Consider the following 24283-nt stretch of genomic DNA (forward strand, 5'->3'; position numbering starts at 1 on the left):
AGTTCCACAACACTAACTTCATTAGTCCAAATCAAAGTGATGTTATACAACCTGAATGTTGTTTAAACTGCTGTCAATTGTACTTTTTTTGTTTAAGTTGTATTGACACTAGCTTTTCCCCCCTTCCCTTCATATTGTTTTGTATTGAAAGCCTACCCATGCTGCAGGGCTTTTAACCTGAAACATCTGTTGGAAGTGTTGAGTTTATTGGCAGCTTTAAAGTCAACAAAAGAAGTACAATAGAAGGCATTAAAGGGACATTGTGTAGGAATTACTCCCATAGCTGTGCGCTCACAAACAACTTAACCGTATAGGCTATTCTTTATGCTGCATTCACGCGGAATCGGGCAGACAACCAACAGTTGCTGCACGTGGTCCGTCAGCACGAGGCAAAACAATACACGTGACAATACTGTATGTTGTCATGGCGATGTTGTATTGTATTGTTGTATTGTTTACCGGCTTTCTCTCATCGACTAAAATGACATCCGGTTTGTTTCCGACTGCCGTCTGCCTGACTCCACGTGAATGCAGCATCAGTGTGACCCTCCATCCTTCCTCACACTAAACCGTGGTGATGGGTTTTCACAGACGTCACCTCGATCGTTTCTCCCCGAGCCGACCGCTCCGGTGTCTCTGATCAGTTTCCGTGGTTACCCACGGTCACGCTGCCACTGAACCTAAAAGATGGCGGTGCAAAATGGCAGCCAGCACTGAGCTTAGCCGCTTTATGTATGAATGATATGAATGGCAAATTCAAAGCTTACCGGAGCACTTCAGTTTGTTGATGGGGGTAATTACTGATTAATGAAACATACTTTTGAACAAAATAATCGATTTTCATGAACAGACAACAAGAGAAGCTACACAATGTCCCTTTAAGATTATTTAGACTAGTGTTTTTAGACTTTCAGCAGGAGAGAATGGCATGACTCCATGTTGTACTAATCAGATAATGTTGTAGGTATAAAATGACACTGGCTCAGTGTTTCCAGCCAGCCTTCATTTGTTCATGGAGGAAATTTTAATACTAGTTGTCCCCTCGGATGGAATATTTGATATTGACGGAGCAGTTATGACATGATTCCATTCAGGCGCCTCCTCGTTGGCTTTACTGCACAAATGAGCCATTCCTGCATCCCTGTGGAAATGAACTGCAGTGTTGACTGACACGGGGTAATCAGCACTCCACTTAGCCACAGAGTGGGACCCTGGTGAGAATAAGAACATGAAAGAAGACGGGGGAAAGAAAGATGTGAGAGGTGGTGCGGGACAGTTCATGGGTGCAGGGCTTGACGCTAAGCTTTTTTCCAAGTAGCACTGTGCTACTATACTGAAAAATTTAGTAGCACACAAGATTTTTTAGTAGCACAATAAAAATTAAGCAGTTTTGGTGAAAATGTCATTTTCAAACAAATAAAGTACTTATTTAGCCTATAATCATAACCCTGTAGACTAATTTTTAATGTTATAACTGGCTCTTTGCCTTAACAAAAGTCAGGAAAGACAAACAATGCAAATATGTGAGAAAATAGTATATTAGTTTTGCGCTGTGTGCATGTCATCACGTGTCTGGAAGGACTGCATTAAAGCTCTGTATCAGATCTGATTACAGGTCCGATATGATTTTGCCTGGGTTTTTTTTTAGACCGGGGTGGCAAAGGCCCTGGGGTGGGGGTATTGATGAGCAGTGAACCTATATTTCCCTCAGTATAAAAAGCTGATTACTACATACATACAGGGCTCTACACTAAGATTTGTTTGTTTACTTTAGGAGCACAATGAAAAATGTTTAAGTAGCAGTCTGTTTAAGCCTTAAATAATGTTGAGGGTCCAATATGACCCATATTTACATTTGAGAACAGTAAAAACACCAAACATTTTTCCTTTTATTAATGTTTTAACATTAATAAAACTCAATAACCTGTCACACAAGCATCTCCATCTCCATGTTGCCCCTGTGATGTTCAGAGACAGGACAGACAGGGAGCTTTGAAGTTAAAGTTTCTATTATGAATGTTGCACTGTGAGACTGTGACCACATGTCAGCTGTTCTCAGCTCCACCGCGACGAGAGTTTTTTTTTTTTTTTTAATAGCTCCGCGGTATCGACCCGACTGAAACACGGGAGGACACAATGTATTTATCAAAGCTTGGTCGCTGAGGCAGCGGGTCAGTTTGAGCTGCGCGTTGCACAACTTTGAAACTCTTTAGGCAGTGATCAGTGTCGGCGGCTGTCCTGAAATGTGTTTCTCTTCTATAGCTCCGTGAAACAGTAGGAGAGACACAGCCCGAGACCGTGTACCGGAGGAAGAAGCAGGTCGAACGTGCACGGGGGGGGAAAGCGCGTCGCACCGAATGTGCTCTGCTACGGCGTCGCCTTGGCGTGCATGACGCGCGTCTACCTTTAAAGTAATGTGCAGAAAAGACGTTACATCTGAACGGCCCCGATGTACACAAGCTAATCAAGGCGGCGGCCAAAATCACCAAACAGGCAGGGGGGGCGGGGCGGGGGGGATACTGCTCACGTTAAACAGCATGCAAAGCGGTGCATGCAGTTTCTGTCCGAGTCGCACTGATGCGACTGAATGTAATTTTTTATTCGCAATGGATATTATCAACTCGCAAATGCGAGCAAAACTGTCGCACTGTCGAGCCCTGGGGTGAGGCTGGTGGGCGTGGGGGGACTCCCTGGACGCCTGCAGCAGGTAATGGAGCTTTTAGCATGGACATCAGAGGGAGAGGGTGGTAGTGGTGGTGGTGGTGGTGGTGGAGGGGGTTGGACATGAAATTGCTCTAAAAGACCAGAGCTCTCCCCTGCGTATACTTTGAGGTACCTTGTCTCATCAGTTCTTTCATACCTCACTAGCACGGATCTTCATGCAGCCACAGGAACCTGAGGGATTACATTGGTTGAAGAAAAGGGGGGAAAAGTATCAGGGTTTGGGGTGTAGATGAATGTGGGGTTTAAGACTGACAGTCAGATGGAGTGGAAGTACAGTAGTTTAGTTGTAAAGGTGATGGGTATATTTTTGATTATAGGATTGCATAGGAGTACATGCAAACACATGCACATGCTTTTTTTATTAGTTGATGTGCGTATTGCAGTATGCCCCTGTTTATTACAATTTAGGTGGTCTTATTGGTGATAATCAACTTTCACTCCCTCTGATCACTGAAAAAAGAACTGGGTTGGGAAAATAAATATGAGTAGGATTGAAACAAGGTAAACCTTTTAAAGTGAAAACTATAGCAAAGAGTATTTCATTAGGGTTCAGTCATTCTGAAGTGGCCCATTGAACCGTTTGTATCTTCTTCTACTCTGAGTGCAACAATATCCATTAGTAGAGGGGCTGTTGAAGCACAAGAGACTCCTTTGACCAAAAAGTCCTTTTGTAATTTTTGTCCTATTATGGACTTGTTGCAGTTGGATGTGCACAGCTTTTCTTCGCAGGAAGTGAATACTATACTTATACTGGAAAATCAATTTAGAGTGGTTGAGATGTGTTTGATTATCTGGATTTTCAAGTTACCAAATAAACTATGATCAGATACTCTTCTTAGAATCACTACCTGCAAAAGACGAGTATAGATTACCATAGTTAAGTCACTTGGCTGATGAGTGTTGCACTAAAAGACTTGTTGAAACACAAGGTATTATTATACAGTGCATTACAGCATGACTTGCTTTCAGTTGACACAAAGTTTGAGTTGTACACTATGTTGAATGGTTTATTATGTAAGGGATAATGTATAGTTCGGAGGTTGTTATGGAGAAATAAACCCCGACAGGTTGTATGGAACCCCGACGCGAAGCGGAGGGGTTTCATACAACCTGTCGGGGTTTATTTCTCCTTATACCATGGTCTGGATGAATCCTCGATTCTGATTGGCTGCTGGGTGTCCATTAAAAAGTGATAATGGACACCCATAAAGATGTTCCGGTAAAATAGCCTGATTACGTTCTAAATATTACTGCGCTGGCTCAAACGCTTGTTGGTAACCACGGCAACGGACACTCGGACCAAAACAACTTTTTTTCAGCGCATCACGGCACTGGAGTCTGTAAACACACCAGCGGTAAGAAGTGCACTGGACCTCTGAAAAACTTTGTGTCACCGTAACGTTTAAGCTGTCACCTCACCTCCCTTCACTGATCAACTACCAGGCTGTGGCAGAGTCACTGGCTGTAACGTTATGCTGCGGTCACAGCGGGTCCCTCTTTTTTTTTCTTTTATCGCCGACAAGAGTTATTAATTAGTCCGCTCAGCCGCTTATTGTTACAGACGAGACGACGTATGATTTTAACCGTAAAAACAACATTAAATCATGACTGAATTAATTAATATGTATTTTTCTCGTAAGTGACCATTGTATAAGCGGGATAATGCCCTTCGAGGTGTCCGATTATCAGAGATTAATGGACTTCGCGGAAGCAACCGTCCTCCGCTTCGCGTCGGACGGTTCACGCCTCCGCGTCGTCCATTAATTTCTGATAATGGACACCTCGTCGGGCATTATCCCTTACATAACAACCGACCAACTATACATTATCCCGCTTAGAACACGGCCTACAACTAAATCATTCAATAATGTAACACAAAATAATGATAAAAAGAGATTTTATTCATGTAAAATTAGACCGTTGCTCAGGACGCCGCTCTGACCAGCGCAGCACAGAAAAGAGAAAGTATGCAGGATATTTACTTTATGTTTCATTTTTACCGTCATTAAATAGCTTCGGACTAATAGTGATGTTAGATAAACGACTTGTAACCTGTTACAGGGAGAGTGGAGGCTCCTAAGTTATTTCCACATCGTGGCTGAAAAGTAAACTTGCATCAGAACTTCTGACCGTGTGTCACAGCTCCTCTCCTCTCTGTAGCTCCGCGACACAAACGCACCCCATAATCTCTTGTTTATGACAGATAGGACTACACAAAATACACGTAACGTGTATGGTAATCCATCGATCCACTGATTGATTATCAAAGGCTTCAAATGCACGAACGGGAGGAGGGTCAGCAAAACAGCGGCCGTGACCGGACATGCAGAGTCGGCCGTTGCTATGGAGTCCCTAGCAACGGTCCGCTCAGCGGTGGTCTATCGAGAAATAAACACCGCAGAATATTGGTGATTGACCAATCAGAATCGAGTATTCAGGAGAGCCGTGTTCTAAGTAAGGGATAATGTATAGTTCGGAGGTTGTTATGGAGAAATAAACCCCGACAGGTTGTATGGAACCCCGACGCGAAGCGGAGGGGTTTCATTCAACCTGAAGGGGTTTATTTCTCCATAACAACCGACCAACTATACATTATCCCGCTTAGAACACGGCCTACAACTAAATCATTCAATAATGTAACACAAAATAATGATAAAAAGAGATTTTATTCATGTAAAATTAGACCGTTGCTCGGGACGCCGCTCTGACCAGCGCAGCACAGAAAAGAGAAAGTATGCAGGATATTAACTTTATGTTTCATTTTTACCGTCATTAAATAGCTTCGGACTAATAGTGATGTTAGATAAACGACTTGTAACCTGTTACAGGGAGAGTGGAGGCTCCTTATTTCCACATCGTGGCTGAAAAGTAAACTTGCATCAGAACCTCTGACCGTGTCACAGCTCCTCTCCTCTCTGTAGCTCCGCGACACAAACGCACCCCATAATCTCTTGTTTATGACAGGTACGACTACACAAAATACACGTAACGTGTATGGTAATCCATCGATCCACTGTTTGATTATCAAAGGCTTCAAATGCACGAACGGGAGGAGGCTCAGCAAAACAGCGGCCGTGACCGGACATGCAGAGTCGGCCGTTGCTATGGAGTCCCTAGCAACGGTCCGCTGTTATATCTATCGCTCTGGCTCAGCGGTGGTCTATCGAGAAATAAACACCGCAGAATATTGGTGATTGACCAATCAGAATCGAGTATTCAAGAGAGCCGTGTTCTAAAAGGTGATAAAAAACACCATGGAGCATTATATCCTTGTATAAGCATATCCATCAGGGAATTTGTGTGGAGTGGAATTATAAATGGCCATCATGTGAGATGCAGAGGCTGAATTAGATCTAACCCTGATTTGGTTTTACTTTGACATCTGCTTTGCTTGGTCCGTCTCAACGACTTTTGGATTTAATTTCTTTGCCCTGAGAAAACAAGCCCATGTTATGCTGAAGAAACCAAAGCTGCTTTGTTTCCTGTTCTCTTCAGGGCTAGGCCGTGGATTACAATACAGCTCTCTCTGAAATGAGACTGTCTGTGTTATATTTAACGTATCCACACATTAAGTGTCTCTGTGGGATAATAACTCCTGTTTTATGATAGGGAATTATTAAATAGTCTGGCTTGTTGGTTTTCCTTGCTAAAAGGAGAAATATGCCTTGTTATCTACTGGCAGCTATGCTCAGAGTGTTCAATATTTTTTTTTTTCCTTTTTTTTAAAAAGGTAATTATCTACGAATGTCTATGAAAATATTTTTTCTATGAGAAAAATAAATCTCCATCTGAACATTTCACACAGTGCATATAACGGCTAATCTGTTTCAACCCATTTTTTTTGTTAATGTATCTTTTCCATATGGCTCTGTCAAGCTGACCTTGAGATGGAAATCTAGACACAAAATCATTAAGTGGTGGCCCATTGCTTGTGATAATTACATAGCTTCCTAGTAATTGCAGGGTGACAAAATTACAGAGAGAAAAAATTGCTGTTTTTATATCACAGGAATACATACAGTACATCCAGAACGCCCCTCTTCTATCCTGTCACTTTTCATCTTATGTCATTTATCTCTTCTGTACTTGTTACCACTGTATGGTTTGCAGAGTTTTCTTGCAATAGTTGTTGTGGCTGTTGTGTCTGAAGTGTGTTTTTTTCCTCTTAAATCAATAATTCATTTGCTTTGAACTTGTGTATTTGCTCTTGAAGTACCATAGGATCTTTTTTATTGAACAGAGACATTCATTTCCTTTTTAGCAACAAACTATTCATCTCAACATCGTTTTTGCTTGCACCATTACAACCTTGGCTTTCAATATAAGGAGACGACCCCTTTAGAAAAATGGTATAAAAATATGTAACAAATGTTATACAAATATTCATGAGTACTGTTTTAAAAAGAGGGAGACTTTCATGCCACTAAAAACCATTTTTCAGTTGTTTATTTTCATGCCAGCTGTTAATGTGAAGTAATATTATTGTTAATACACTAGTAACAGTATAGAAGAAGTACAGCTCCAAGCTAACATCCCCTCTGTTCTCTGTCCTTTTGTGCAGGGTTCCTGAGTACAGGTGACCAGGCAGCCAAAGGGAATTATGGTTTGTTGGACCAGATCCAGGCTCTGCGTTGGACGAGTGAGAACATCGCAGCTTTCGGAGGAGACCCGTTACGTATTACTGTGTTCGGCTCAGGTGCCGGAGCTTCCTGCGTTAACCTGCTCACGCTGTCTCACTACTCCGAGGGCAACCGGTGGAGCAACTCCACCAAAGGTAAAAAATCAAGATTTAAGTATGAATTCAGCACTGTATGTGGACCTCAGTTATGTTGATCATCACTTATCAAGAGCTGTTTTCACTTGTTTTGGCTACATGTGATATGATCCATCCCCTGAACTGAGCTTTTTTGCTTTTTACTGGTGTAGAGAGAAACTGCTTTTGAATACATCTACAACTGTGAAATGGTAACAACAAGTCCTCAAATAGTGCCATTTCCAAGTACAAACTACTGTGAGATGAAATAAAAAAGCTCTGCATGTTTTGTATGAAGGCAACCTGATTCATTATAAGGTGTTTGGCCTTGTGTTGCTTATGTAAAACATGATGAATACAAAAAACGTGGAGATGTAAAGCTCTGCCCTGCAGGATACATAACTCAGTCAGAAGGTCATGAAACAAAGGTCGCCTTTAAAATTTAATTTATTGAAGATTTATATTCAAGAATCTGGAGGAAAAAAAAGAAGAACAATTGAATTAAACACACAGACACACATAATGAATCAGAAACATTAACTGTGTGTTGTCTTTTTTTCAGAGAAAAGTAAAAGTAGGCTACCTGAAATGATTATGCTCATGCAATGCACAGAATTGGCCATAAAAACATATGAAATATTACATGATGGAATTATCTGTATCAACATTTGAAGGATAATCCTGTTTAAGTTTTTATTTTCCAATGAAAGGAACAAAACCAGGGGGACACACAGGCTTGGCTGTTTGGTAAAAGAGCTGTCCTGCCACTCTAGTCTTCAGCAAACATCACTGAAAGACAAACTTGCTGTGGAGTTGACTGATCATGTTCCAGTAAACTGATTATTGGAAATGCATGTTTGTTTGGTTGAGCTGGTAACAATCTTTTTTCCTGAACAACAGACCAGGGCTGGTAGAATTGGCAGTGACCTTACAATGGGGTTTTAAGAACTCATATTTCAACATTTTCTCCTAGATCTCTTCTAATCTGTTGTTCCAGTTATACTGCAGTGACACCATATATGCTGGTTGGATTATATTCGGAATCAATGTTTTTTTCTTTTCTTTTTTTTTAAATCACTGAATGAAGCACTACATTCATCACCATCAGCAGACGTGCCAGGAGGTAGTTGGGAGGTGGATGGTGGGCCTACAGAGCGTGAAGTCTGTAATTAGGTTTACCCAACAAAGCCTTTGGCCAAGGTTAGGATTGTGATATGACAATTATCACAATTACAATGATGAGGTCCTGCCTTGCTTTGTCAAATGTAAATCAAGGAGAGGGAACAAAGGAAGTCTCTTCACTGATCCCTTTCCTGAAGTATATCTACACAAGCGAGTACGGCTGCCACAAACTATACTTTCCATCTGTTACGTGACCCTGTTAACGTCACTGACGACACTGATTCTCATTTAATTTCCTCTTGAGTCCATTGCAGTCGTGACAGTATGCATTTCTGTGCAGCTTTCGGGGGCTTCAGTTCAGATTATACTGTTTGATCTTATCACAATTTGTTTCTTTCTTTCCTCCCTGTCTGTCTGCTGTTCTCCTCCCTAGGCCTGTTCCAGAGGGCAATCGCCCAAAGTGGCACAGCTCTGTCCAGCTGGGCCGTCAGTTTTCAGCCAGCAAAGTATGCCAGGATGCTGGCCCGGAAGGTGGGCTGTAACCTGGAGGACACCGTGGAGCTTGTCGCGTGCCTGCAGAGAAAACACTACAAGGAGCTGGTGGATCAAGACATTCAGCCAGCCCGCTACCACATTGCCTTTGGACCTGTTATCGATGGAGATGTTATCCCTGATGACCCTCAGATACTCATGGAGCAAGGTATTCATTTACCTTGCTCGAGGACAAGCAGTCTCCAACAAGGTTCTGATTCTAATGCTGCGTTCAAGACAACTCGGAAGTCGGAAAAAAACGAGCTCTGAGTTGTAAAAAAATGAATTGAACGGCATTGAACTCGGAAATTACAGGTCGGAAACTCGGGTATCATATCAGAGCTCCGACTTTCCGACTTGACGTCAAGACAACATCAAAACATGGCGGCCCTTGTCTTAAACAGTTAGAATTTAGAAATGTTAAGTTATTTGTTGAGGTTTTAATGCATATTTTTTGTGTAATACAAACAATACATTTATATTAAGCTGTAATTGTTGTATTGTGTGAAATTGTGGTCCTCGTATGTGACGGAAATAACGTTTAACTGTTATCAAGGCCATAACATTATGTGCACTCGTCTGCGGCGTCTCCTCTCCTCTTCATTTGCCTCCAAAATAAACATAATTTGCTGCTGCATATATTTTTCGGTAACACTTTACAATAAGGGTCCCTTAATTAACGTTAGTTAGTACATTATTAAGCATTAATTACGTTAGTTAGTACATTATTAAGCATTAATTAACTGTTTACAGATATATTAACAATCATTATTATGTATTACTTAGGATTAGGAAACACATTAATTAATGTAGCCTATTAGTAAGCAGTTAATTAATGTTTACTACTCAAAATTAGTTAATAAATTATTATGTAATAATAAAAGTTGAATAATGTAATTAGTTATCGTTATGTATGCACATTAGTTTATATATTAATGCTTAATAATGTACTAACTAACGTTAATTAAGGGACCCTTATTGTAAAGTGTTACCTATTTTTCGTTTAAGCTATGAGCCACAACATGCCAAATTTCCGAGTTGGGAATCCCGACCTCTGAGTTGTAATGAACGCACCATTAATTAGTATTTTTCTCACCCATCTGCTCACTCACTCTCTTTCCAGGTGAGTTCCTCAACTATGACATCATGCTGGGAGTGAACCAGGGCGAGGGCCTTAAGTTTGTGGAGCTCATTGTGGACAACGAAAATGGCGTCCAGGCTAATGACTTTGACTACGCTGTGTCCAGCTTTGTGGATGATCTGTATGGCTATCCGGAGGGTAAAGACATCCTTCGGGAGACCATCAAGTTCATGTACACTGACTGGGCTGATAGGCACAACCCAGAGACTCGCCGGAAGACGCTGCTAGCCCTGTTCACTGATCACCAGTGGGTGGCGCCGGCTGTTGCCACGGCCGACCTGCACTCTAGCTTTGGCTCGCCAACATATTTCTATGCCTTCTACCACCACTGTCAGACGGAACAGGTGGGTGTCTGTGTGCAGTAGAGCAAATACAGGAAAAATACTGTCTATGGAGTTTAACTCTCCTCAAATCATGCGGACATGTCTTTCCCTCAGTTTAGGCCATTTACTGTAGAGCAACATTCTTTGTTTCTTGGTTATGTGTCTAACTCTTGTCTTTGTATGCAGTTACTGTACCTCTGAGGTTTGCATTGTGTTCCTTTTGTGCACATGTTTAGAGTTGAACAGAATCACTGTATACAAGAAGTGCATAGTTTTTTTAATTAATGTAAACCAGCAAGACAATCACTGAGAAGCAATCAGCGAAGAGAAGGTTCCTTGTTTGTCAGATTTAGGAAGATATCTTCTTATTTGTTTGTCACATTATGACAGATGGTGGAAAATAACGAGGCCTGTTTATTCCTGTAACAATATTAGAATCAACTAGTAAGCGCCCAGAGAAGAGACTAGCATTGATTTTCAAACTCCTTGTGAAACTGCCTTCTGCAAACACCACTACACTGACTAATTATTTAGTCCTGAATGAAAGGGATGAGTGGTGATTAAGTCCCCACAACAGGCTACAACTAGTGACATGTACTTCAACATTTTTGTTTGGAATTCAGCTCAAAGCTGTCATCCTCTGCCTGTACAATCCCTTTATTTCTCATATTTTCTCTCGCTGTAATATACTGAATAATGGGCCAAATATTGTGGGCAAAATAATACTAAAAACCATTCATTTAAATGATTTTCCCATCTCTTGTGAGTGTGTATCGGCAACAATAATAACGCCATTTTATGTCCTGTATCTGTCACTTGAATGTAATAATACTGATGTGATCTGATTCATCTGCTGCTCATTAGGTACCACCGTGGGCAGACGCAGCACATGGAGATGAGATCCCATATGTGTTTGGCCTGCCAATGATTGGACCCACAGAGCTGTTTCCCTGCAACTTCTCCAAGAACGATGTGATGCTCAGTGCTGTAGTCATGACTTACTGGACAAACTTTGCCAAGACAGGGTATGTTGACACGACACAGAGCTCCAAAAATCAAATACACATAATTCTGTCTATATATGCTAACCGTGGAGTGGAACAGTACTATAGCTTAATGAAGCCTGCTATCTAAGTTCAAATGTACTGTTCACTAGTACTACAGTTCAAGCAATAACTAGACCAAATTCAGTGCAACTCACTCTCATGCTAACAACTTACTGTACTTACTGATATAGGTTGTATGAGTACAACCTATGAAAACTGAGTACTTTTATTACGCTATAATGATCAAAGACTTTCATGTCAGTATTGGTGTCAATAATGGTTGCATCCAATTTGTTGATGCCTTTAGGAAATAAGAGATCTGTTCTATTCTCATTCTGTTTATAAAATAAACACTGTTCCATCCCATCTATGAACTAAAACAAAGACAAAATTGGTAATACCATATGTTAATGCCAAATGACAACAAAAGCAAGTGCTTGTTATTGTGTATATTAGCAGATTTAGCTTCAACCTAGGTTCTCGAACATAAAATCTATTGCACTGCACCTTGTCTGGTATCGCTCACATGCCATAAAGAAGTTATGGACCCAAAAGTGACACTTTATACATGTCAAACTCAAAACTATCAAATTAAACTAAAATATCAAACTTTCTGGGCCATCTCCTCTGTGCCATTCTTTTTCCTCACCATTTTGTCCAAGTTTTCCGTGCATTCTTTCCCATGTGCCCAAAATAACATTTTCTTCTGCACGTGTGGTCTTTTACATGTACTATAAATCAGCTATGAAAAGCAGCAGAAGTAATTTCATGACTTTCTTTTTTTTGTCATTATCACACCAGCCTCCCCTTAAATTAAATAACAAAGTTAAGTGCATATGTTTGACCCTCTTTGAAAGCCTAGACTCTGGTAGTCATACACTGCTGTCCAGTCATTTCCAGTAGAGAAAACTGATTTACAATGGTTTTATGAAAAGACAGTCACGGTGTCATTTAAACCATTTTTGTAGACGTTTTTTAAAGTCACTCTTACAGTACGTGCACCTACTGTTACGAGACCACAATAACTAATTGATAATTTAATTGTATTTGTGTTTTCTCTGTTCTGATGGCCAGTATTAGTGAATTGTGCTATTGTATTTTATAGTACAGTGTAATTGGTATTCTATGCAGATACGCCCTACATATCGCCAAATACATTTTTAATTAATGGTCGTAGCCTGAAGAGCAACATACTTGATAGGACAGAATTAAAACTCCTTTTTTCCTCTCTTCTGTCTCATGTTGCCTTTCAGCATATAGTCATGGTGGTAATTGTTTTTCAAGAGTGTAATGGCAGGACACTGGCTTTCTGTGCACTGCCCAGTAGCCCTGAGGGAAACAGAGAGGCACTAATGATCTACATATATAACCTCAAATTGACGTGGAATGCCCGGTACCTGGGAGATTTATGCCACCAATTTGAATGGTTAAGCGTGTTCCTGATGAGGTCTGGCTGGCTCCATATGCCACTCTCAGACAATGGGGCGCTCAGTGGGTCTGAATGGGCCCCCATACCTCACATGGCTGCTCTGTTCTGCAGAGATTAAGTGTAAGTGGGTGTATTTAACATGGGATCACATGCTGCATATGCCCTATAAGCTCCTCTGTATAAGGCTGTGGTGATTCATATGAAGTGGACCTGCATTTATGGTCATTCTTGTGTTTTTGTCTTAATTCTAAAGTGAATGATGGTTAAAAAAAGAAATGAAAAGAAAAAAGATGATATGCAAGATTAAAGCAACTTTGTACCTTGTTCTCAGTTTGGGTTGTAGTCACTACTGTGCTTTTTGGGAATTATCAGCATGGTTGACTTAAAATAAATCATATTCATTGCTTGGCTGGGAGATTTTTTTTATGTCCAAATTATACACACATAATGCACTGGCTGACAGATGTATACTGTATAATATATAAACTGATTTGTGATGTCTTAGTTTGTGACATTTGGATAAAACTTTCTGTCATGTTGAAACCTTTTCGTTCAATTGGACTAACTAACTAATCATCAGTGAGTAATGATACCCTTTTTGACCTTTTTTTTTTTCATTTTATCAGGTGCGATATCTCAGACACTGTTGATTAAAATTTGATGAAACCTTGGGGCTGCATCTCACCACCACTTTCCTATATTTTCATAATTACACTGATTAGCCTGAGGGGGATGCTGTACTTGGATCAAAATTAAATTTTTAATAGCCAGACAGTTGTGTCTCGAAAGGTCCACTTCAAATTTTGTTTAGCTGTAGTCCTTCCTGTCCTCTCAAGTAAACAACCACTAGATGATGTAACTGTTACTGACTGGCCAGGGGAGGACTGCATTGTCCACGGGGAGTGTGGTGCAGTGTTTCAAATGTGCTTGTTTTCTGCCATTAAACCATCTCAGATGTCACCTCACTGTATAATTTCACTGGAAACTTTCCCTTTAACCTTCCTCAGGGACCCAAACCAGCCTGTCCCACAAGACACCAAGTTTATCCACACCAAGCCCAATCGCTTTGAGGAAGTGGCATGGACACGCTACAACCAGAAAGACCAGCTTTACCTGCACATTGGCCTGAAGCCCCGGGTCAAAGAGCATTACCGTGCCAACAAGGTACAGTCACACATTACTAAATGTGTTTTGGGGTTTAATGTTTGCCGTTTTACACTGAATACTGATGGTAGCCATCTTGGAATGGAGAACACATACTGTAGTGAATTGGAACGTCAACTAAGCCAACTTGGGGATTCATACGTTTTTTCTGATATCAGGAAGTTGGCTCACCTTTTACTAGGGTATTGCAATGGTAAACCCTGTGGCACTCTTAAATGGCTCTAGAGTAGGATACATTAAGATTTGATCAGCATATCCCAACAGCAACTGCTGCTCTTCCACTCTCAATTTACTGCACCTGAGTACAACATGGGGCTACTTTGAACTATTGTTCCTAGTGACCGATTATTTGTGGTTAATACTGTGGTGACAGTGGCTAAGAGGCGCACTGTGTGTTGTGTAGTGCAGTCTGTGTGGTGCCTTCAACCTTGTGTAATACCCTGGTGTGCAACAGGCTGCAAAAATAATGCAACCTAATGGCCACATAGAAATTTTTACTACTTTTATTAAAGTGTGCGAGACCGATATAATGTTCGTCATCTGCAATGCTTGCCAAAAATAATCCCTAAAAACTCATCCTTGGATAATAATAAATGCACCAATTATTTAATTACCTCTTCTTTCTTCAAGCTCTTTTTTCATGCACTGTTTATAGTTTTCTCATTTAGTTTTGGCAACAAATAAAATGAACAAACAAGGCTCTTTTTTTATTTTTGCTAGCTGGAAAGCCCACAGTTAACAGAGATAGTTTCTATCTTTGGGAAACCACTTACACAGAATAACTGATGTTAGGTTCAGAGGATCCAGGCAATCTCTGCATAAAGAAACCAGTGTTGTTTTATTGTTGGATGAAGATATTGCTTCATTTACATTGTCTCTCTTTTCTGCAGGTGAACTTGTGGTTGGAGCTGGTTCCTCATCTACACAGCCTCAATGAGGTCACTCAGCTCATCCCAACCACCACCAAGGTTGGCAGTAATTCATCTATACAGTAGTATTACCACTACCACATTTGTACCCCTGAGTAGTTTTCCTTACCTTTACATTCCAAATGTGAAGTAGGCATGATTGTATGGTACTCAAGGACCAAGTCTTTTGATCTGTAAAATTGCATTACAGCCACTTCAGCTTGGCCTTCTAACTAAATATCTGTATTGACCTTCCTTTGCAGTTACAGTACAGATGCTTTTCTTTCCCATCTGATTGAAATATATATAATTCTGTTGTACAAATAGTTGGAACTGTATCAAAGAAATCAACTACATGTTGACCATTGTTCTCGGTTTTGTCAGATCCCTCCACCTGAGGCTACCAATCGTACCCCAAAACCCAAGGTTCTGGTGACCAAACGGCCCAACCCAACACCATTCCCCACCGAGACCCAGGACAGCCAAAACCAGCCACACCTGGTAGACCAGCGTGACTACTCCACCGAGCTGTCGGTGACCATCGCCGTCGGAGCCTCCCTGCTCTTCCTCAACATCCTGGCCTTTGCTGCTCTTTACTACAAGAAAGACAAGCGTCGGCATGATGTCCACAGGCGCTGCAGCCCCCAGCGAAGTGCTGCCAATGACATAGCCCACACTCAGGAGGAGGAGATCATGTCTCTGCAGATGAAACAACACTCGGACCTGGACCGGGACTGCAGAGGGGTGGGAGACTCCCTGCACCCACACGATGTGGTGCTGAGGACTGCCTGCCCGCCGGACTACACTCTGGCCATGAGGCGCTCACCAGACGACATCCCGCTCATGACACCAAACACCATAACCATGATCCCCAGCACCATGGGGGGGCTCACCTCTCTCCACTCCTTCAACACCTTCCCCAGCAGTGGGCAGAATAACACCCTGCCCCACCCACACTCACACTCCACCACCCGGGTATAGCCCTGTGGACGCACCCACACAGGCAGGACTCTGATGGCTGAAGCAAAAAGCTAATGCCACTGCTGCAGCAGGGACTTAAGGCCGACATGCTGACAAACACAGATATGTCATGAGCTGAAATGCCAGCCTGGAGTTGCCAGATACCCATGGAATTACACTGGGATTCTACAACACCCTGTTAATACCTGAGGGAATATAGTCAAGGGATTTCTGGGGGTTTGGACCGGAGGAAAAAAAAAGAATAATTATGTTTTTGTAGAAAAATAAAAGACAAGAAGAAAAAAAGTACAAATAAGGGTTGAAGAAAAACAACCTCACAAGCTAAAACAAAGAGGAGGATGTTTTTTATCGTTATTTTTGTTCTGATATTGCAGCAAAACAAGGTACAGTAAACTACTTTTTCTTTCTAGCGACAGATATGGCCTTCGGGATCTTTTGACAAATGACTGCTTGACGGTATTATCTGGAAGCAGAACAGAGCATCAGACACGCCTCGGAGGTGAGAAGAGGGAAGCACTTTGTAAACGCAAGAAAACATATTGTTTTCCTTTGGCATCACACTGCAGATTACTCTGTGGGGCACAGAGTAGATTTAGGCATGTGTTAACTTCATAAATGGAGGCTATGTAAGATAAGGCAAAAAACAATTGTGAGAAGAAGGACTGAAATATCAAGGAAAAAAGAAACCCTGTATGCACAATGGAATCAATTTGAGGAAAAAAATGTCATAGATACTTTTCATCCATTTATTTTTGAGGATTGGGAACAACTTTATTGTATAGAAGCTCTTTACATATCTAGATCTGTACACTAAGCACCAAGGCTGTTTAAGCCCTCTTCTCTTGGGGGGGCCCGATACTGCAAACCAGCCAGCAGGACTGAACCAATGGAAAGTGTGGATCCACCTACTGGCTTTCTGGCAGTTCCAACTTCAACACCGAGAGCTGGGGGACAAAGGATAATTGGATATTTTAGCACGATGCGCATGACAATTTATCTGCTTAATGGCTGCTCTGCTGATTATGTCATTATTAAGAATAATTTTCACCCTCTCCCTTGCATTGGAGTAATTTCAGATGGATTTCCTGATTGGATTACAGGAAAACACACACCCTCACAGGACCATGAGAAATGCAGCTCCAGGTTGTGGATGTTATGGATGTTATGGGTTTGAATTGGGGACAGGAGGGGGAAGGGCTGGGGATATGGTAAAACTTTCTTGCATAACATAATATAGCTTGAGTGGAGCTGGGCATATAAGGACTAGTTTTGTACTATGTGTGTTGGTACTACTTTTTGATAGTGTTCAAATCACATTACACTGTATCAATCAACCTCATTGTACCTTCAGTTGAAATCAGTGTTATTTGCTATTGTACCTATTGGACCACTTTACTGTATAGAAGTAATTACCTACACTGCTTATTCCATTACCCATGTTTCTTTTCTTTAATTGGAAGGTGTGTTGACCGAGTGATGCAGTGGATGCCCATTGAAAGAAATGGAGGATAGAGGAGTAAATCTCTGGGCTATGTAGCTTTTCTTTTCCTTTTTCCAGTCAGGTCCAGTAGAGCTGTTTATACATTACTTACCTGTACACGACTGATACAAGTCAGAGGCCAAGCACAGACAGATCTCACCTGGTTGATCTCTCTGGAAATGCACAGGAGGCGGATGGGACAAAGCTAAGGTCAGGATAGATCAATTCCCATGATGCTTCTTTCATGTAGTTTTCATTCTTACCCAAGGCTGATCATCTTTGGAGGTACATTGTGTTATTAGAACGAAGTATACAGGCCTCCTGTAGACCCATGGTCATCTCTCTACACCTGACTTAAAGAGATTCTTTTTTTCCCCTTCAGCTCCATTCTTTTTCTGCTAGAGATTTTCTTCTTTCGCATCTTTTACACTGAACTTGACAGGTTGGGCTGTTGAGCAAAACGGTTTCCCCTCCCAGCCACACCACCTTCCGTTTACCATCTCTTGAAAGGCTGTCTACCATTGCTAACATCCTTAGGTCAGTGACGCCTCGGCAGCTAACAATGTTAGCCACTGGGGTAGGAATGTGACATACAGCGAAGCAGACTGCAGTTGCATTTGCTTAAGAGGTTGGAGTCATTGTGGGGATAACGTGGTGATTTTTAGAACAGACAGAGAGAGGAATACCCCTGATGGCAAGACTGTTGTGCTCAGATCTGTATGCTGGCGCAGAGATGCCACTTTGTAAGTTGAAACATTTGACTCCCTGGTTTCTCTTCAGTAAAGTGTAGATGTGTGGAGGCCTCAGTTGTGAGAATACATCCTGCCCCTTTTGGCTCACTCACAAACGCTGTGCAGTCATTCAAAATAATGAGTGCAGACTACTGTGACCCCATATAACATTGTGTTAGACAAGCTGGATGGGAGGAAAACAGTCTGGTCTGTTGTAGTAAATGTTGCTTTTTTGGATAGTATTTAAATTAAACCAATTACAGATGTTTGCGTCATATTGTTTCTCTGGAAATTAACCACCATGGCTTGATCTTTGATTTAAACAGAACAAGACAAATTCCAAGACTATTATCACACATCATCCTTGTCATACCCTCTTTTATACAAGCAAGCCAACAGTATTCAAAAAGTGAATTTCAGTCTGCTGATATTGTAAGGACAGGCCACAAGCTTTCTAGCAGTAGTACTCAGCTTGCCAGTGTCTGATTGGCAATAGCCGCAGCGCATTTGCAAATGATTTGCATGTGTGTGCAAACATCCTCACACACAGCCATGTGCTAAATAATTAGGTCTGGGCTTTCCAAGTGTTTTTGGTATCCATTCAAGATATTGTATGTGGGCTAACATGCTCAAAATTTATTAGACCCCTATATACAGCATCATGACCGGGCTTCTCTAAATCAAGCCAATGGCTGAAAAACAAGAAACAGAGGGGCAACTTGGATTAAAATGAAACACTGTTGTTGGCTGGGTAACCTACTGAGTACTGAGAACATTTTGATGAGAGCAAAAATCCCTTCCATTCAAGACAATATAATGACCAATATGTTCCCAATACAAAGACTGTAATTCTCACATGGTTCCAGATGTCTGCCATGCCAGGAGCAGACTACACAATATAAACTCAATCATGGCCTGACCCAAGGTCAGATTTTAAAGACTAATGCAGGATCCATAAAGACGTGACAAAAAAGGACTAGTATGTGCTCTCTCCTCACACAGTTGTGAACAGCAAACTAAAAGATGTGCAAACAGTCATTATTGGCTTAAGCAAGTTTTGAAAAAGCAATGATTGGCCGTGGTCCAATGTGTAGTCTACCATGTTTTTCTGTCAAGTCACAACATTAACAGTGTAATCACCTGCAAACTGCCATCTCAAAATACAAAACCTTTGTGTTGTCTGATTCCAGCATTACTTTATTTTCTTGTAGGGCCACAACCTGCCCACTTTCTATCATGTTAACTTCATTTTGCCAAAAAGCATGGGTCACAACATTTCTGAATTTTTCTTACATTGCACTTCAAGGCACCCCTGATTCTTTTTTTCTTTTTAAGGTCTAGAATTTCAGTATCACAGTGGCACATCAAAGAGAAATTAAATCATTTCAGTTACAAAACATGGTATGCACCAATTAATTATTGTATCACAGTGTAAAAAATATTGCCCCTTCATCACTAGATCAGTAACATGTTGCTGATAAAAGGCAAGGCAAGGCAAGGCCAGGCAAGGCCATTTTATTTGTATGTATAGCTCATTTTTACAAACAGTTTGTCCCAAAGAGCTTTACATAGCATCATTACAACATCCTCTGCCCTTAGACCCTCACATCAAGAGGAAAAAAACAGGAGAAACCTCAGGGTGAGCAACAGAGGAGGGATCCCTCAACTAGGATGGGCAGATGTGCAATGTTGTGCACAGACAAAAAAAACCTGCAACATGGAATGTGGAAAAACAGGGAAAAGAATAAGTACCTCAATCTATAAACATATCACAGGTATTGGGATAGTATATCAGTGAGTACCCACCCAATTCAAGGACTATACTCTCAAGTGAAATGACATATGGGGCCAGGAAGGGGTCACCCGTTGAATAAAACATTGCAGTGATGGGTAAATAGTCAAACAATTGCAGAGCCATGCTAAGTAGCTGACAGCCGAGGATGAATACTAATTAATAACTTGCCATGTGTTCAACTGTCTGATTGATGATGATGTAAGCCAACTGAAACGTGAGGAAAAATAAAGAAGTACTGGACATGACCTGACAATTTTGAAATCAATAATAGAAATTGTCTAGGGCAGGGGTCGGCAACCGAAACGGCACTTTATATAATGTCTATTTCAGTATGCCATCATTCCTTAATTTCCGTGGCGTACAGCAGCCAACCGTCAACCTGAATATGAAACACAAATACTGTACATCAGTTCAGGTTCTGATATAGAAATTTATATATTCAAAAAGATTGAAAGCTGTGAGGCGCGAGCAATATTTACTTTTGATGTAGTTCATGGTGGAAAAAAACTGACGTGACGCATATTTTGATCAACAAAATATTAAAACAAGTTTTATTTTAATGTCACAAGAGCAGGGGTGGATCTTCCATGGTGACACAGGGGGGCACCGCCCCCCCTGCAATCTGATTGGCCACCCTGTGTGCCCCCCCAATGGTCATTGACTTGTGATAATGTCAATCACTGTGTAAAGCTTTTCACTGCTATGTTCACTGTACAGAGCTACTGTATAGCACTAACTTCTGACTAAAGCTCTTAATCAACTCTGTACAGCAAACATCCTGGTGTTCTGTGTAGTAAATAAAGAAGATGGTGTAAGCTTGTTATTGTTCTCAATTTCACCATTTGAGTAGTGCTTGTTCTGGTTATTCTGTATACATTGACTGTGACACAAAACACTGAGATGTTTATTGTACAGAGTTAAGCTCTAACTATTGGGTAAGAGCATAAGATATTGATGTTCACTTTGAGAATTCATTATTGCTAATTCTGATAAGATTTCTTATTTAAAAGGTAGAGCTGATTATTGATTGACTATAATTTTAATATTGACAAGTGGAAAATGAAAAGTCATAGGCATCTTCCTTACACGGTGAAAGATTCAATATGGCCAATAAAAGACGAAGAAGATGAAGACACTGTAAACAGTGTGCAACTGAACAATATAAATATTCCAAACAGTGATCAGTAGCAGCCTTCATTTTCGCTTTCAGGTGGTGCCCCCCCCCCCCCCAGATTACAATACTCTGTACCCGCCCCTGCACAAGAGCACCTCATTCTCCAAGGAAATAACTATTACAACAACAAACACTAAATGGCCGTTATTTATTCACCTTTTTTTCTCCCCACTCTAAACCACGGGATTACAGCAGAAAGAGGAAAGAGCCGCAGGTTGCCGACCTTTGGTCTAGGGGTTATAAAGATTTACATGTATGGTGGAAAAAAAAATAGATTCAGTATGTGTGGCGACTAAACACAAATAGGCCATTCCCAGTTTTCTCATAGAGAACAAACAGTACTGCTGGATTGCTCGAGGATCTAAAATTGCATGGACAGACTAAAAAGCTTTTGGACAGGAGGTGCTGAAATGAGTCATGAATCAAGTGTTATATAAGTGAGGAAATGCATTAAATAGATTTAACATGCCTAACAGCTGACAGAGGAGAAGGATGGTAGCAAAAACAAATTAAAACAGTGTCATTAGTGAGAAAGTGCAACTTTAAAAACAGGGATGACCCCAACCATGGCTGTACAGATTGAGAAAAGTGTAGACAGCATAACATATGTCACTGAAAACTCACATATGCAGACCAAGAAAAAAAAGAACATTGGGAAATTGATTAAATATTGAGCTAGCTGCACCAATTGAATCAGCTACAGTAGACCATAGCATGACAAATTGGAGAACCACCAAGCCACAGCATCTCTGGTGGTTGAGAAGATGTGAAATTAAAAGTAGAAAGCATTAGGGAAAGACTCCAGGTATACCCTCCTTGACCACAGAGACAGTATCCAGCTCCATTTAATAAGGCTGAAAAAATGGCTATAGCCATGACTAGTGGCTGCTATTCATAGATTGGGTGAGCTACAAGATTCATTGCATGCTTGCCCAAATGACACACTCATAAATACATCCAGTGTACCACATGTTCATTTGAACCTCTTGAACAAATAAGGCATCTGACATTTAGACGTTTCAACTAGGCCTAATATAATTAGCTCTCTTGCAGGCATGTTGGGGGACACAAGCATTTAAACAATCACTAGCTTAGTGTCTTCTTGTTGACACATAAAGTTGAAAAAATAAGGTTACGGTTAACATGGACATGGTTAACACATTTGAATGGCCACATGGCTCTAAATGTGAGCAAATCCCTACAGATTCAATTTTATTGTTCAATTTTATTAGGGCTCAAATTAGGGTTTGCATTACCACAAGTTTACTGGCCACTCTATCTAGCTACTAGAAATCTGCTAGCTAATTTGAGTCAGTCAGAGTGACATTTAATGTGGGTCAATTTTATTTGCATCAAATATTAGACAAATATTATGGATTATGTGGTTAATTGATTAACAGACCACAAGGAAATTTACCCATGATTCTTAGATGAGTATAATTCTAGCAGGCTGTACAGTAATTTAATGTACCGAATATGGTCGCTTTAATTATTTGCTGTAAACTGTCACCACACCTACAGCTCAGCTTATTAACGACAGCGTCATGGACTGCCAAGATTGGGATGATGTTATATCCCTGACATAACAATCCATGATAGTTACATAATGTATTTTTCAGTTTGAGGGTGCCCTTTGAAGTAGTCCTTGTTTTGTTTCCAACACAATACATAATCATGTAAAAAACGTACATTTACAATACATTTCCTACCTCATAAACATTTGCAAAACCTTATGTTTGGAAACTTGCGTTGTTTTCTGCTGTTGTCCATCTGGGTTTTCCTCTCTGTTGCATTGCTTTTTTTATTGTGCATTCCTATCACAAATGTCAATATACATTGTTTTTTTTTCTTTAATTTTCTTTTTTATATCAGCCCTGCTCTTGGTGTTTACTGTATGTTTATCTGTACACATGTGCTTTTAGCACATAAGATGTCAGTAATATGTACTGGAACTTTCTCATCAAACAGAGTATACCATTAACATTATTAATCATTTGAATAGACCTCAACTCATTTTAATTTACAACATATCCTTTTGAGTAAAGGGCTAGGACCTTACGCACTAGGGCTAACTGCAGTTATTCATGAGAACAATTATTGAGAGAAATCGCTGTATGAAATACATTAATTATTTTTAACCCACTTACAAAATGAGCACCACTGCAGGACCTCAGTTACTTTTTTTCTTATTACAGTACCTGTCATGAAAGTGTTGATATTATGAACTGAGACAAAAAGAGTGATTTCTGGTTGTAGCAAATATGAACAAAGGCTCCCGCACACTGTCTTCACTTGCATAGGTTTATTAAACAACGTTTCGGTCCTGAGACCTTCGTCAGGTTCTAAAGGTATGTGTGAGGGAGGGAGCGGTTTAAATAACCTCAGAGCCAATCAGTGTCCTCACATGACAACACTACAGAGGGAACAGGTTGTAGCAAATACAATTTACTGAGGAATGAAAGAAATATACATCTCAACTTACTTATTTGCCACTGTATAGGAAGGTACAGTATATAAGATATGACATATGAGCTGAGCTGTCAAATAACTTCAGACCCTGGTCAGCTTCATACTGTGATACAATTAAAATGAGAGAAGTTGTACCCCACCCCCAAATAATAATAAAAAAAAGGGCTGAATCTTCAACTAATGGTGATTCTGCTTAAAAAAAGGAGTAATTATATACAGTATATACTCGGAACAGCAAATGCAAGATGCACAGGACAAAAGCTGAACTTTTATAATAAGGAAATGAACTAAGAAATGTGGCAAATGGTTTCTAGGCTGCTGTGAGGAAGCAAAAGTATTCACTGTTTCCCAGGATCTTATTCTTGACAAAATAGAACATTTGGATTTTCACTTACACCATCAAGGGACACTAAAAGTCTCTCTCTCTCTTTGTCTCTCTCCTGAAACCCAGCATTCTTTTAACAGCTCGTTTTAAAGACATGCTGCCTCACCCACCTGCCCTGTGATGGAGG

General features: G+C 40.7%; 1 protein-coding gene across 2 annotated transcripts in view; it reads left to right on the forward strand.

The window, feature by feature from the left end:
• nlgn1 (neuroligin 1) overlaps positions 1-16336 on the forward strand; it is a 328368-nt gene extending 312032 nt beyond the window's left edge. For both annotated transcript variants that reach the window (XM_085773817.1, XM_085773819.1), the window contains 7 exons: positions 7286-7498; positions 9033-9299; positions 10254-10615; positions 11459-11619; positions 14077-14233; positions 15124-15201; positions 15526-16336. In XM_085773817.1, the coding sequence (XP_085629943.1) occupies positions 7286-7498; positions 9033-9299; positions 10254-10615; positions 11459-11619; positions 14077-14233; positions 15124-15201; positions 15526-16122 (1835 nt within the window). In that variant the 3' untranslated portion in view covers positions 16123-16336. The remainder of the gene's footprint in view (positions 1-7285; positions 7499-9032; positions 9300-10253; positions 10616-11458; positions 11620-14076; positions 14234-15123; positions 15202-15525) is intronic.
• The last annotated feature ends 7947 nt before the right edge of the window (positions 16337-24283 follow it).

This window comes from Trachurus japonicus, chromosome 4, assembly GCF_045865225.1.
Source record: "Trachurus japonicus isolate A0001 chromosome 4, Traja_1.0".
Classification (NCBI taxonomy): Eukaryota; Metazoa; Chordata; class Actinopteri; order Carangiformes; family Carangidae; genus Trachurus; species Trachurus japonicus.